We start from the raw sequence: 14,247 nt of genomic DNA, 5'->3' as shown, positions 1-14,247 counted from the left end.
AACTTTCACCCGCTTACCTCAGGCTTCCCAGAGCGCAGGACCAATGAGAGCGCGTTACCTGATTTAGCTCTACCGGATTGGTTGTTTTGTGGCAGGGGGGCGGGAGGAAGATGAGAGGCGTTTGGAATGTGCGACAGGGGAGGGAGAGGCGGGTGACGGGAAGATGGCGGCGACCGGTGACCAGAGCGGCGGAGGCGAAGTCGGCGGCGTCTATCAGCACCACGCGCAGCAATCGATCTGTGCCTCGCGCGCCAAATATCGCGAGGGGCGCAGGCCACGCGCGGTGAAGGTAAAGCGGGGGCGGGGAGGACTCGGGCCTGCATGCCTGCGTGTGTTTGCGCAGCTCCCTTCCCCTTTTCTTCTGGCATCTTCCCTCTGGAAGGCGGTATGCTAACACAAATGACCGACAAAAATCAGTTGGAAACAGTGGGAGATCTCTAAAAGGCTGCAGGCAATCTAGGGGGGCTGCAGGCAATTGGGTGCTAGTTGACACGACTGGACGTTGTTGTAAACGCAGGCCCCATAACTACACCGCAAATAAAGCAAGGGATGGATCCTGAGAGAGAATGTCAACGAACCACGTTGACAGGAGGAAATGGCCTGCCGAATGAGACCGAATTCCCTTCAGCAGCTTGTTGAAAGCAGTAATGCTTCTGAATACCAGTTGCTGGAAGCCACAGGAGGGGACGAGAGCTCTATGTGATCGAGTCCTGCGTGTGGGTTTCTCACAGGCATTTGGTTGGTCGACTGAACAGGATGTTGGACCAGATGGGCCGCTGGCCAGATCCAGCAGGCTCTTGTTATTTTCGTATGTTTCTCCTAATGCCCAGCCGAATGCTCATGAGAGCCGCAAGAAAGGCATGTAGCTTTTCCTGCTCCAGTGACTGCTGTTTATTGATATACAATCGAATGAATCGATTTATTTCGGTCACTGACCAGAGTGCTTATTGATATACAGTGCTGCCTCTGAGTGTGGAGGCTCCATTTAGCTTTCATGGCTAAATAAATAAACCCATACAGCTGTTTTCTGTGAAATTGTCTAATCTCCTTTTCAAGGGAACTAGGGGGTAATTCCAGCTCCCGTAGATTGTGCGGGTGGTTGGCCACCTTCTGTAGTAGCCCCTACTTTGAAATTCTTAGTGTATAGCAAATACTTTGCTTTATAAAAATACTTATTTGCCAGAAGAGTGATTTGTTACTTGCAGCTTGGCTGTCTTTCTTTAGAAGCAATTGTGTACTGATAGGATTATTTTAATTGTCAAATCTAATTTCAAGTATAGGTGACGCTGTTTCTCCCTACATATATCATTCTGTATCTGTATACGATGAATAACTGTAGCAAATGCAATCCTCCAAACTGAGGGGCATTTTAGGATTGCCTTATATTTGTTGAGATGTTTTATTGCACTTTTATGCTGAGGGTTGGATGTAAGCTCACTTCAGTGTTACATTTTCCTAGTATTCTAGGAACTCTCAACTGTAAGACATAACTAAATTATCCTGATTATGCATTCTTGCTTAAAAAAATAAGTATCATCTTGGATCAGAAAAAGGTACAGCATTCTTTTCAAGAATCTGCACCAGATATCCATTGACATTCCCCCACTGTAACTTGCTTTCGGGGTGTTGCAAAAAATGCCACACACATGCACAAAAGTTAGAAGAACATAAGTGCCCTATTGGATTAAAGGTAAAGGACCTCTGACAGTTAAGTCCAGTTGTGAACAACTCTGCAGTTGTGGTGCTAATCTCGCTTTACTGGCCAAGGGAGCCAACGTTTGTCTGCAGACAGTTTTTCTGGGTCATGTGGCCAGCATGACTTAAGCCGCTTCTGGCAAAACCAGAGCAGTGCACGGAAACGCCATTTACCTTCCCGCCGGAGCGGTACCTATTTATCTACTTGCACTTTGATGTGCTTTTGAACTGCTAGGTTGGCAGGAGCTGGGACCAAGCAACGGGAGCTCACCCCGTTGCAGGGATTCAAACCACCGACCTTCCAATTGGCAAGCCCTAGGCTTAGTTATTTATACCACAGTGCCACCTGCAGATTAGCCAAACCCTAAATAGTCCAGCATCCTGGCTGCTCCACACAGTTGCCAACCAATTATGCCTATGGGAAGTCCAAAAACAGCACATATGATCTATAAGGTGACATATAACCATCATGACCTTTGTAATTCTGTAGTTGGTGAAATATTTTCGATTTCTGGTTCAACAAGGGCTATCCTAAGGGTACTTACCAAGTAATTAATTTATTAAAATACCTAGTTATTTACATCATTTGTATACTGACCAATAACTAACATTTGTTCAAATATTATATAACCAATTTAGGGTAGTATCAGCTAAAAAAAATGAGGCTTGTTCTTAATATATTGGCCACCGTTGGCAACCATTATTAAATGATCACGCTCTGCTTCTCCTGTATAGTGCTCATACTAATTGAATTGCTTTACATTAGAGCTGTCTATGGACGATTGAGTTCAGAATAGTATAACAATTAAAAAGTATATTTTAACAAGTGAGTACTTGAGATTGTAACTGAGACAAAAAGTATTAATGTGGCTATGGTTTTTCAGGTTTATACCATCAACTTAGAATCTCGATATTTGTTAATACAAGGTGTGCCTGCCCTGGGTGTTATGAAGGAATTAGTTGAGCAATTTGCATTGTATGGAACCATTGAAGAATATAACCCACTAGATGACTATCCAGCAGAAGAGTTTACAGAAGTTTACCTGATCAAGTTCCAAAAAATACAGAGTGCAAGGTATTTGTCATTTTTCAAAAATAGCCCATCTTCCTTTCCTCCACGACCCATAGTAACTCAGTGTTGACTTTTTTGTTAAGTAATATTTGTGTGTAAGTTAAATGGATTTTTGTGATGCCATAACTGATCAAACAGAATCAAACAGACTTGTTTGCTGCTGTAACTGGATAGTGCTTAATGTCTGACTTAACTTTCATCTTTGTTAGGATAGCCAAAAGAAAACTGGATGAACGGAGTTTCTTTGGCAGTTTGCTGCATGTGTGCTATGCTCCAGAATTTGAGACAATACAGGAGACTAGAGAGAAACTACAAGACAGGAGGAAGTATATAGCAAAAGCAACTAGTAGCAAAGGTTTGTGTCTGTATACTTCTCTGAAAATTTAATGTCTTGGGTTTGTATGCTTAGTTAAATTTGAATTCATTCTGTATTACTCCAAATCCACCACAGTATCCTGTGCTACAAGGAAAGAGTAGAGGCAAACAACATAACCAGTGCCAGAGATAGCTGCAGGATGCAATTTGAATAATAGTTTATTAAAACAATCGTTTGCCTTTAACGGATGTATAAAGCTGTTCTACAAGCATACTAGCCATCAGTCTGACAGAACTATTGCTCAATTCTCATATATAAAATATGAAGGAAACCCTATCCACTGGCTACTTAGTCTAGTAGAAAAATGTTTTGACTCTCCTGTACTTAGCCATTATTACGATTTAATTTATATCCTACTCTTCCTCCTAAAGGGTGTAGGGTGGCAAGCACCAACTTTATAAAACAAACCTGGCTCTTTCATTGTGATTTGTTCCAGGGTAAACTCAGGGCCAAACTAATGTGATATTTAACATACCTTTGCATTTAACATGAACTTTTTTGAACTGTAAATTGGTGCCACATGCCTCTTCCCAAACAAGCAGTATTAAGTCCACAACAGGTGGAAAGTTTAAACAGTTTTTCTCCTTGCAGTGTTTGTGGCAACACCTCTACTTTGGGAGGAACATTTCCATTTTGCCAATGAATTTTTTTGAGAATTAGCATAGTAGTTAAAACTAGTTCTGTGCTTGTCCTCTCTAAAATATGAACATTGAATTGTGCCTCCAGTGGCACAATGGGTCAGTGCATCTGGCTGTGAACCAGAAGGTTGGTGGTTTGAGCCCATCCAGGGTCACTGTGAGCAGGATTTCTGCATTGCAGAGGATTTAACTAAATGACCCTTGGGAACCCTTCCAACTCTTATGATTCTAATACAAATGCCACTATTAAAGTCAAATTATTCCATTGTAGCATAGTTGTACTAAAAAGTATTTTTGTGTAAAAATATTATGTAGTCAAAATGTTAACTGCTTGTGTTTTATGTTTAAGATCAACTGCAGGTAAAGAATTCCAATACAAGTTTTCAGAAGGCTGCGCAGCTAGATGCTTCTGGATCCTGTACATCTCAGGCAGCCACTAGTAACTGGAATCAATCTGTACATCTTTGTGATCCTCAGCAATCATCCTACTATGAATTGCCACTGAGAAGCGTAACATCTCCTTTAGGACAGCAATGTCAGAGTATGTTAGCAGCACCTCAGAATGCTAGTGACTGTGCTGAAGCAACTGAGTGTTCAGGCCAGAGGATAATAATGGCTCAGGGCTTGCAGCAAGGAGTTCACAATACATTAACCCACTGCAACCCGCAAAGAAAGGTTCCTTGTACTAATGGACTTGACAGATTTATGCCTCGAACAACTCAGCTGCAGGAACGAAAGAGGAGACGAGATGAAGACAACAAACTTGCCCTTTTTGGAAAAGACATTAATAGTGAAGAAATAATTATTGGTCCAAGGTTACCAGAAACACCTAAAATAGACATGGAGGATGAGTCATTGAACACCTCAGCAAACTTGATTCGTAATAAACTAAAGGAGGTATGCTATATTTTTGAAATATGTGGTCTGTAGTTCTGAAATTGGATAACAGTTGTTTATTTAAGGTGATAAGCTGCCCTTCTATGTCTTATGTTGATTTCTTAAGCATAGCTACTTGGGAGAGGAATGAAGGACAAAGATGCCTCATATTCTTCTTGCATTAGAGAACTTTCATTTAAATGTTAATACTGTGCAGCTTAAGGGAAGGTTTGTAAAGTTGACTATTTGTGTTACTAGCTTGCTGGCATTTCCTGTTTATGGCTGTAGATTGGTCTAAAAATTATTAGCAAAAACAATGTTTCTTTGTATCCTAGAGGACCTCCTTTATTTTGGTTCTAAAAATAATTAGTGACACAATTTGTAGGGTGAAATGTACCGTAAATCGAGAAATAAGTGCAAGTCATTAGAAAATGTGCTTATTTGACTCCCTGCTGTCAGCTAGTTCAGTTAATTGTCTGAAAGATCTAGCTAGAGTAACTGCTTAATGAATAATTAAAATGTACTAAGTTTAGTTTCCTCTTTCCATATTAGGTTGTGGTTCCTGTTCAGACTCCAGTTCAAACTCCAGATCTATCTGGTGGAATATCAGTGAATAGTCAAGCAAAGCCAACATTAAAGCAAAGACGACGAATATAGTTCTTACCAGAAAGTATGGCTTGATCTGGCAGAATTAAAGTATTTTTGTACATTTTATTTAATAAACTTAGCAATTATGCTAAAATTCAACTAAAATGTACGTTGTTCCATTGTTTTTGTAGTCCTTATTGAATGTATTGCTTTACAAGAGTGTAGACACATCAAAATATTTTCCATTAATGTCTACTGGTTTTTCTAGCAAGTATATTGAAATGAAGGCATTATGAAAATAGAGGAAAAGGTATAGAGAAAAATATTTCTGACTTGCCTTTACAAAAAGATTAATGGTATCCTTTTCAAGGACATTTACATAGTATAAGTCATTTGTAGAGCTACAGATCAGGACTATCTTGGAATGCTTGTGATTCAAATGCCATTCTGCACTGTAAAGTAAAATGAGAATGTTTTTTAAAATAAGTATTTAATATATGATTAGTCTTATACAATATAAAATACCTCTGAAGCTTAAAACATTAACACTATACTTTAACAGTAAATTTTTAATACTTTCCTCTTATATCAATGAATCTTTATTACGGCCTATGCCCAGTGGGATTTCTGCTCCTTCCAGTGTGAACAGCAAACTCCTATGTCATATCAGAACTTGTTCTCAAGGTTCCCATCAATTAAAAAAAAAAACAGTTTTTTCGTGTTACTTGGGAGTTTCTGGGCTTGTGTTTCTCAAAACACCCATACCAAACTTCTTTCTATCCTGATTTTTCACACTTTTAAAAAAAACACACTGTATTTTGAAATGTAGCCCTATGCCATGGCCAAGTATGACCCTCAAGGCACCTAAACAGAAAGGTGTTAACCATGTTTGCAAACTGTTTTAACAGTTTGTAGAAATGTGAACATGTTCTTCAGACTCCATACAACTTCCTCTGGAACAGCATTTATTAAGTTTTTATCTAAGTACAGTGTGGTATTTTGGGGGGGGAAATTGGAGGCATTTGTGTTTCTTTTGAATCACTTTGCCCAGAGGCCAGCAGTAGTCCCAAACTGCAAACCTGGTTCTTTGGAAGGAGTGCAAACCTATCAAGAACTAGTTGTAGACTTCCATTGATGGTGGTTAGCGTCCCACCCTCAACGCCTCTGAGAATCATTGTCATCACAACTACATTCCACCTATGTCAAACCTGGTCAGCCAAACCACCCAGAATGACACTATGGTTTATGATATTGCAAGCCTCTGAGGTTGCAGAGAACTGATAAAGCTGTGTGTCCCCCCTCCCCCCTATATTCAGAAGAAGGAAGGTTGTTCTTCCCAAAACCAGGAAGAAAAATTGTTTGGAATGGATCCAAATAACCAGCATTATCCAATACTGCCTGGAGTTGTCCAGCTGTCACATGCCCCACCACCTTGCCCAAGAATAGAATATTTAAAACAAGGTGGTAGTTCTCCCAAGAAAATTGGCTATTTAAAAGGGGATCCTACTAGTGCCTCTTGAAGGGCAGCAGGAACCATATCATCTCAAGGAGACATTCACTACCTCTACACACCCAGCACACGTCTGGCAGATCTCAATAACCAGGAAAGGCAACAATCAAGCAAATGCCTAGTAAACAGTTTCTCCAAGCAGATTGTGTCAGCACATTGCACAAGCTGAAAGGTATCCGTAACAACATGACTAGGCAGCCCACAAGCATCACCTGCTTCTGATTGTATCAACTCTGGCATTTATAGATTTCATAAATACCTTTATATCAGGTAAGCATGGTCCAAATGCTTCTAAAAGGAGGTTTTCATCTCTCACAGCGTTTTCGAAATCTGCATAAGAGAGTTTGCCGTCATGGTCATAGTCCTGCAAAAGCAGGTATTTTTAGTTAATTCAGTTGCATTTAGAATGCACGTACATTTAACTGAGAGTAAGCCTCATTGAACCCAATGGGCTTACTTTGAGTCAGTGGCGTAGCATGGGGGGTGCAGGGGGGGCTGGCCGCACCGGGCGTAACATCGGGGGGGGGGCACTCGCACTCGCAGCTCTCTGAGTGCTAAAATCCACAGGTTAGGGGGCGCAAATTACTTGCCTTGCCCCGGGTGCTGACAACCAACGCTACACCACTGCTTTGAGTAGAGATACAAATGCACTGTCAGCTTGCTAGCATAGTATAATGAAATGCTTTTGGCTACTATTGTATATGTTTCTCTGCCTTGCTGATGCCTTTAGAAGTATTTTGCTCCTATTCTTGCAAGCACTTTAACCTGGTATTGCCAGTTAGTATACTCAGGAGATGGTCTGCTGAATTATCTTTTTAGGTATTCTTGAGAGAGATTGAATCAATTTGTGCTTCTTTTTCGTCTGTAAAAATGTGGGTGCGGAGCTTCTCTTACCATAAACCAATAGTTCATATGAGCACATTATAGATACAAGCACAAAAGCTACAAAAGCATGAGAAACTATATATTTACATTACAATACTTGCCATTTTCTTCAAAGTTATTTCTACTAAATCTTTAATTCCTTCATCAGGATCTTCTTCCGATGGCTGCTTTAGCAGGCTGTTCTTCAGCATATGAAACATTTCCTCCCGTGAAATATATCCATCACTGTTCATGTCATAGACCTCAAAACAATCTTTGGAAAGGACAAATGATTTAATGTAAAGCAGGCATACATATCAAATAAAGCACTTTTACATAATGAGAGAGCTTAGCTGATACTAAATTATATATAAAGTAAGTAAACCAAGAACTGCTCTGTTGAAGCCAATTTTTAAACATTTTGTGGAATGCCCCCCTCCTCCAAATAAGATGCTGCATATTTATAGTCAAATATCATAACCCTAACCCTAACCCTAACCCTAACCCTAACCCTAAATTGGCTTTAAATCAACCTAACTCTATACACTCCCAAGCTAGACACTTACTTCCTGTTTATTCATACATTTACTTTTCTTTTTCATTTCCTGCAGGACCACCTACCTTTTGTGAAATATATGTGTGTGTGTGAATATGAAGTGAATCCTAAGACTGATAACAGGAAACATTTTATCTATGTGCCTTATATATTCAGACGCAATACCAGATTTTGGAAAGCAAATTCTTTGAAAACAAACTCAGTATTACGGGAGACTGGCCATTCCCAAAATGATATATACTCTATAGTAGTGCAGGCAGTATAGTTTGTGATAGAATACATGACAGCAAGTACTTTGTAAAAACAGTTGCAGAAGGAGTGGCTATAAGAGAGGCCTTCTCATTCTTATCTAAAGGATCTAAACTACAAACTAGGATGGTTAATAAGATCTGGGTTCACAGTCAGGGAATTTTGTAGTGTAGGAATTAAACAGAGACGATATGGGTTCAAATCTCTATTCAAAAACAAAATGTCTCAATATTTCCCCCCATTGATTTAAAGGATTGATTCTTATTGTTTTGTTGTACTGTGTTCTCCTGAGAATTTGTTATGATGCAAATAACAACATTGTGAAGCAATGTTGGTTCACAGCTGGAAAATGGTTCATCATATAAACTAAATTAAACTTAGGGCCTGTCCTAAGTTTAATTTGGCCTCATTTACTTATAGGGTTTTCAACAGTAAAAGCACAAGACTGATGAACCACATATGCCACCTGAGCACTTTGAAAGAAAGGGAGGATAAAAATGCAGTAAAATGAGTGATGAAACATTCCTATTTTTAAAAGTAAATTTCTCGCATACTTTAGCAATACACTTGTCATTTAAATTGTCTTAGATTTTAAGACTAGCGTAAAAACCTGCTAATGGTACGGAAACCTTACATTTTATTTTTTCCTCCAGTGTCCCCCGAAGAAATATTGATAAACCTTCTACCCATTCTGTTACACTGACACAGCTGTCATTGTCTTTATCAAAAGCACGGAACACTGAAAGGAGAAGAAAAGTTATGGTATATTTCAAAATACTGTAAATTATTTGCAGCAAAGTAATCACTCACCCAATGTATTTGTGTCTTACAAACTATATGGTTCAAATACACAAGAATTCCTTTGGAAATTTCAAAACAATTCTTCATCCACAAGTTCTTTGGACCCAGAGGAACTTTAGATTTGTAGCTCTCAAAAAAACAGCTTCCCCTTTCATATAGCTACTTGTATTTGAAACGGAGGGGTTTTTCAAAAGCAGCTTCTGATGTGGCATACAGAGGAGGGGAGGGGGGCTTTCGTTCAAAAGAAAAACAAATCCTACAGGGCCCGTGACCTCTTTGTAAACCTAAAGTAGCATTTGGATCCAAGTCGTAATGCTGGAACTATTCTGTGTCACCAAGTGGGAGTTTTAAAAACACAGTTATGTAATTTAGTAACCACAGCTTCTGATGACATTTTAACAGATGTAGTGTACTTTACACTTTAACTGCTACTCATCTAAATTGCCTCATTAGAGCAACAGAAATGTACTTGTCATGCTACACAATGCTGCACAGAGCAAGGACTTAGACAAACACTGACTACTGCTCAAAATGAGTTAGTATAATGTGTCTAATGCAAATGTCTTCACCATTCTATGCCAATAAACTGATATTGGGGGAAGATTGCTACTCTGAACAGATATTTTTAGCAAACTAGAAAAAGCTGAATTATTACAAGTTAATGTTTGAGAAACAGTTAAGAACTATAACTTGAAGCGATTGTTCTTGAGCTTGCATTTCCATCCTTCCATTTCTTTTTCTTTGTGTGCCATATCTTTTTGAATTGTGAGGTTTGGCTTAGTACCAATTTCTTTTAAATAGCTCTTATGGTTTTATTGGCTAAAGGGCAGGGTATAAATGCCTTATGCTGTTGGCAACCATATGTCTCAGGAGACAATGGAGGAATGTGCCTTTGGAGGTAAAGTCAAACTGTTGGAAGGTTACAGTGCCCACTGTGGCTGTAGAGACCATTACGGGAGAGACATGTTTTGTTGCAGCTGGGACAGATGAAGGTGTCTGGTTGTGCTGCTACAGACGCACCATGGTGTTTCTTCTCTCTGTGTTCCGCCCAGTGGCCATTCCTCATCTGGTCATTGCTAGGGATGCATCACCTGACTCTCTGTCTCCAGGCACTTTCATCTGCAAAGGATTCCCACACAGTAGGGTTGAAGTTGCCAGCCTTCATGTTACATTTGCAGACATCTTTGTAATACACAGTTGGTCATCAACAGGCATCGTGCCTGAAACCAGCTCCCCGTAGAGCACGTCCTTTGGGATCCTACCATCTTCCATTCTGTGGACATGACCAAGCCAGCATAGATGTCTCTGAGACAGGAGTGAGAATGTGGACTTTGGAGAGCACAGGACTCTGTCCTGTCTTGTGATATCCCAAATTTTTCCTGACACAGCACATGTGGAAGGTGTTGAGGCATCGCTCCTGGTGGTTGTAAATTGCTGTGGGTTAAACCACAGAGCCTAGGGCTTGCTGATCAGAAGATTGGCGGTTCGAATCTCCGCGACGGGGTGAGCTCCCATTGCTCGGTCCCTGCTCCTGCCAACGTAGCAGTTCGAAAGCACGTGAAAGTGCAAATAGATAAATAGGTACTGCTCTGGCGGGAAGGTAAATGGCGTTTCCGTGCGCTGCCCTGGTTCGCCAGAAGCGGCTTAGTCATGCTGGTCACATGACCCGGAAGCTGTACGCCGGCTCCCTTGGCCAATAAAGCGAGATGAGTGCCGCAACCCCAGAGTCGGTCACGACTGGACCTAATGGTCAGGGGTCCCTTTACGTTTACCACTTCCATAAAGCAGCATGCTCAACACGCAAGCCTGGCAGACTTTCATCTTGGTATTGAACGTGTCACATTCTCCCACACCCTTTGGGAGAGGTGAGCCTCACATGCATAAATAAACAGTGCACTGTCCAGAAAGATCAACTCCTCTCTTCCCTCCCCGCCAAACTAGACTCGAAATAAGTTAGAATATTCTTTGTAATCCTAATTGTTGGAGTGGGGGTGGGGAATGTGCATGTGAGTGGCAGTGGAGCATGCAAGCATGCACAATTGTAGTGAATGTGAAGCATGTGTGCATGAATGACTGCAGTGTATGTTGTGCCTACAATAGCTTCTCAGACTCCCAAATGTTCCCCCACTGCCCCAAAAAGGATGGTGGTCCCCGAGCTACATAGCAACTTGTATAGCAATACTTGTATTGGTGCCATTTTTGAGTTGCTCAAAAACCACATTATAAATGGCAAACACAAACAGTACTCTCAGTACCTACCTATTACTCATGCGTATTCATGGGCTGTTATTAGTAACAAACAGTAAAGCATTTAATGTAATACCAGAGCAATTATTATCATGTGTCCTATTGATGTTGTGAATAACTATAGGGTACTGGAATAGAAATGTTTTCAAAACTATGTGAGATGCTATTTTAATAGATGTTTTACATATATCACAATTTTGCAAGAATGTAATCTCACCTCTGTCCATAATCATGTCATCTGTCATACCAAATGTGACATGCAGGATATTTCGAAATGAGTTACGGTCCAAACCAACAGCAGCATGCCGGTCGCTGGGTTCCACCCCCAAGTTGTTGAAAAGCTTTATGAGGCATTCCACTTCAAATTTATTGACTATGAAATAAAATAGAAGTTATGGCAATAAGCAAGTGGTAAAAAAGGAAAAATCTCCACAATATTTATAGCCTGTTCTGGTATGCTTTCCCCAGGAAGTCTTGTCCAGAGTGGAATCCTTTTGGCATCAGATACAGACCTTTTTATTTGCTCAGGCCTCTTTGACATTGCAGATCTTTCTGAGTAGGCATGTCTAGGATTGTGCTGTATATCTTCATAACAACAGTACATTTATTGAAATGGCTTCAGTCACAACCTGGTCTTTAACATGGTTTTGAAATTATTTACATCTCTTGGGTAGCTGCAATGTGGCAGACAAACATTTTTTTATACACACACAAACACACTAACAATTCTACCCCACTTTCCTTCCCAAAGGAGATATTGAAAGCAGGTAACAAAACATAACAAAACCCCCACAATACCTCTAAAAAAACTAAATATATACCAAACACAATCCAAGAGGGGGAAAAAAGCATTAAAGATAGGGGTTAAAAATAGGGTTCTCAGAGCCAAAATATAAAAAAGCCATAAAACGGAAAGCTTGTTTAAAAAGAAAAGGCTTCAGACACCAGGGGAATTGAGCTGAAAGAGAAATAGGATCTAACCTTGCAAGACAAGACATTCTGCCTACAGGGCACTGTGTTGTCACCGAATGCACCTCAAAAAGCAAGAGAGCACATTCACCTGGGAGGAGACCCATGCAGATATGGTGACAAATTAAAAAGAACAGCACACAATGGGCATTGGAAAACATGGGCTCCTCTGAGCAACCAAAGGAATACACTGGATTTCTAGCTCGATGGTGGAATCCTGTGCATGTCTACTCAGAAGTTATCAATTGGGAAAACACCCACGGTAGGATTGCAACCTGAAAAAGAAATTTTGGGGTTGCTGAATGCTGCCTTTCTTGGGAGTTGCTGAAACTGGCTTACCAGCCAATGTTGAGGGCCATATCCTACACAGCTAAAACTATGCGTGGACCTTGGGGGCCCCGTGTATGCTTTCATTATTGCATTTCTACGCTGCCTTCCTCTGTGGAGCTCAGCGGGGCCCTGCTTTATCCGCTCAACAACACCCCTGTGGGGAGGTTAGGTCATGCGAGCTACCTCACAGGGCGCACCCACGAACACGCGTGTCAACCCGGGGCTCCCTGGTGGCCTCGCTCCGACGCCTGAACGACTGACCGCGTGTAAAAAGCGTAAGGACAGCCATTTTTTAAATTATTTTTTTGGCGGGAGTGGGGAAGGGAAGGCCCGCCTGCCACTCACAGTGCCTCGCGGTTCTGCACAGAGACTCGGCGAGCTTCTGCTGCTTCTTCCTGTTCATCTCGGGTCTCCTCGGGCGACCGCGGACGCCACAAGTCGCCACGCGGTGGCCGTGGCAACGGAGGCTCCGCCCGGCCGGCCGCTCCCGACGCGGGAGGCGCAATGGAAGGCGGCGGGCGCTCCCTCTTTGCCAGACGCTTTTAAGGCTCTCTTTAGGCTGGCAACGTTTGCCGCCCTGGGGCTCGCCCTTCTCTCAGTCACTCTGCTCCTTGTTTGTGGCGTTTTTAGGGTCCGAAGTGAACCAAGGAGGAAAAGCCCGAGGGAAGGAAACTCGGGGCGGAAGGCGGGCTTGGTTTGGTTACCGTGGGGACTATGGACACTGAATAAAAGAAACTGGAGGAGGGAGAATATATGGGACGGCATATATAGCGGCAGACCGACATCCCCGTCCCAGACCCTCGTTACCCGCCCCACTGATTTGTATGGGGATAGGATTAAGCTGTAATTAAGACAAAAAAGAGAGCAAATAACTTCTTTGTCCTCCTCCCACCATTCTTTCTACTTGGCTGCTGACAAAATGCTGCATGTTTCAATGATGCTTTCATGTGCTGGGATCCCCAGGTCCAAATACTCACCTGTAACAATTCACTTTCCACCGATATCTAAAGCTGGTGTGAGCCTAGGTGCAACACAGCATGATCTTGGCCAGATGTGTTGGGCTCGTTTTTAGTTTGCAGGTATATACCTTACAGTATAGAGTCTAGAACTGTGGCTCCCAACGTGGGGCACACACCCCACAGGGTGGCAATTTGATTTCAAAGGGGGGCAATTAGAGAATGAGTTATTAACAGTGGATGGCCTTTTAGGTGTTCTCTATGTGAATATGAGTTCATTTTTTGAATAATAAGAATTATATGTCACTGGGGGGGGGGGGGGAGTGCTTCAGGATTTTAGAGATGCTTAGGTGGGGCATGGCCCAAAAAAGGTTGGGAACCACTGGTCTAGAATCTCTGTTCATCCTGCCCTATGGCTAGAAATGGTAAGCAAACACTTTTTCAAGGAAGCTGTGCAGTATTATGGTTATCTTCCAAGAATTCAATGAGAAACTTGCAAGTAATCCTCATGCAGGGACGC

The 14,247-nt window shown here is 41.6% G+C and overlaps 2 protein-coding genes across 3 annotated transcripts; one reads left to right on the top strand and one right to left on the bottom strand.

Moving 5' to 3' along the window:
- The first annotated feature begins 71 nt into the window (after positions 1 to 71).
- Positions 72 to 5,410, top strand: RBM48 (RNA binding motif protein 48). Of its 2 annotated transcripts, none has more exons than XM_083405628.1 (5): positions 72 to 289; positions 2,623 to 2,770; positions 2,977 to 3,122; positions 4,131 to 4,678; positions 5,210 to 5,410. In XM_083405628.1, exons 2-5 carry the CDS (start codon positions 2,643 to 2,645, stop codon positions 5,312 to 5,314), a joined length of 927 nt encoding a protein of 308 aa, XP_083261754.1. In that variant the 5' UTR covers positions 72 to 289; positions 2,623 to 2,642; the 3' UTR covers positions 5,315 to 5,410. The 2 variants fall into 2 exon arrangements, with proteins under 2 accessions (XP_083261754.1, XP_083261753.1); XM_083405627.1 differs by having other exon boundaries at positions 118 to 289; positions 2,580 to 2,770.
- CLXN (calaxin) lies at positions 5,349 to 13,496 on the bottom strand. The gene is made up of 6 exons (XM_083405641.1): positions 13,117 to 13,496; positions 11,690 to 11,845; positions 9,059 to 9,163; positions 7,742 to 7,893; positions 7,015 to 7,119; positions 5,349 to 5,697 (listed from the first exon to the last, which is right to left on the bottom strand). Exons 1-6 carry the CDS (start codon positions 13,172 to 13,174, stop codon positions 5,647 to 5,649), a joined length of 627 nt encoding a protein of 208 aa, XP_083261767.1. The 5' UTR covers positions 13,175 to 13,496; the 3' UTR covers positions 5,349 to 5,646.
- Positions 13,497 to 14,247: the final 751 nt, after the last annotated feature.

This window comes from Podarcis tiliguerta (genome assembly GCF_965153285.1).
Source record: "Podarcis tiliguerta genome assembly, chromosome: 12".
NCBI classification, from domain to species: Eukaryota; Metazoa; Chordata; class Lepidosauria; order Squamata; family Lacertidae; genus Podarcis; species Podarcis tiliguerta.
The sequence above is the reverse complement of the archived record's forward strand: the minus strand, read 5'-3'. Positions and strand labels throughout refer to the sequence as shown.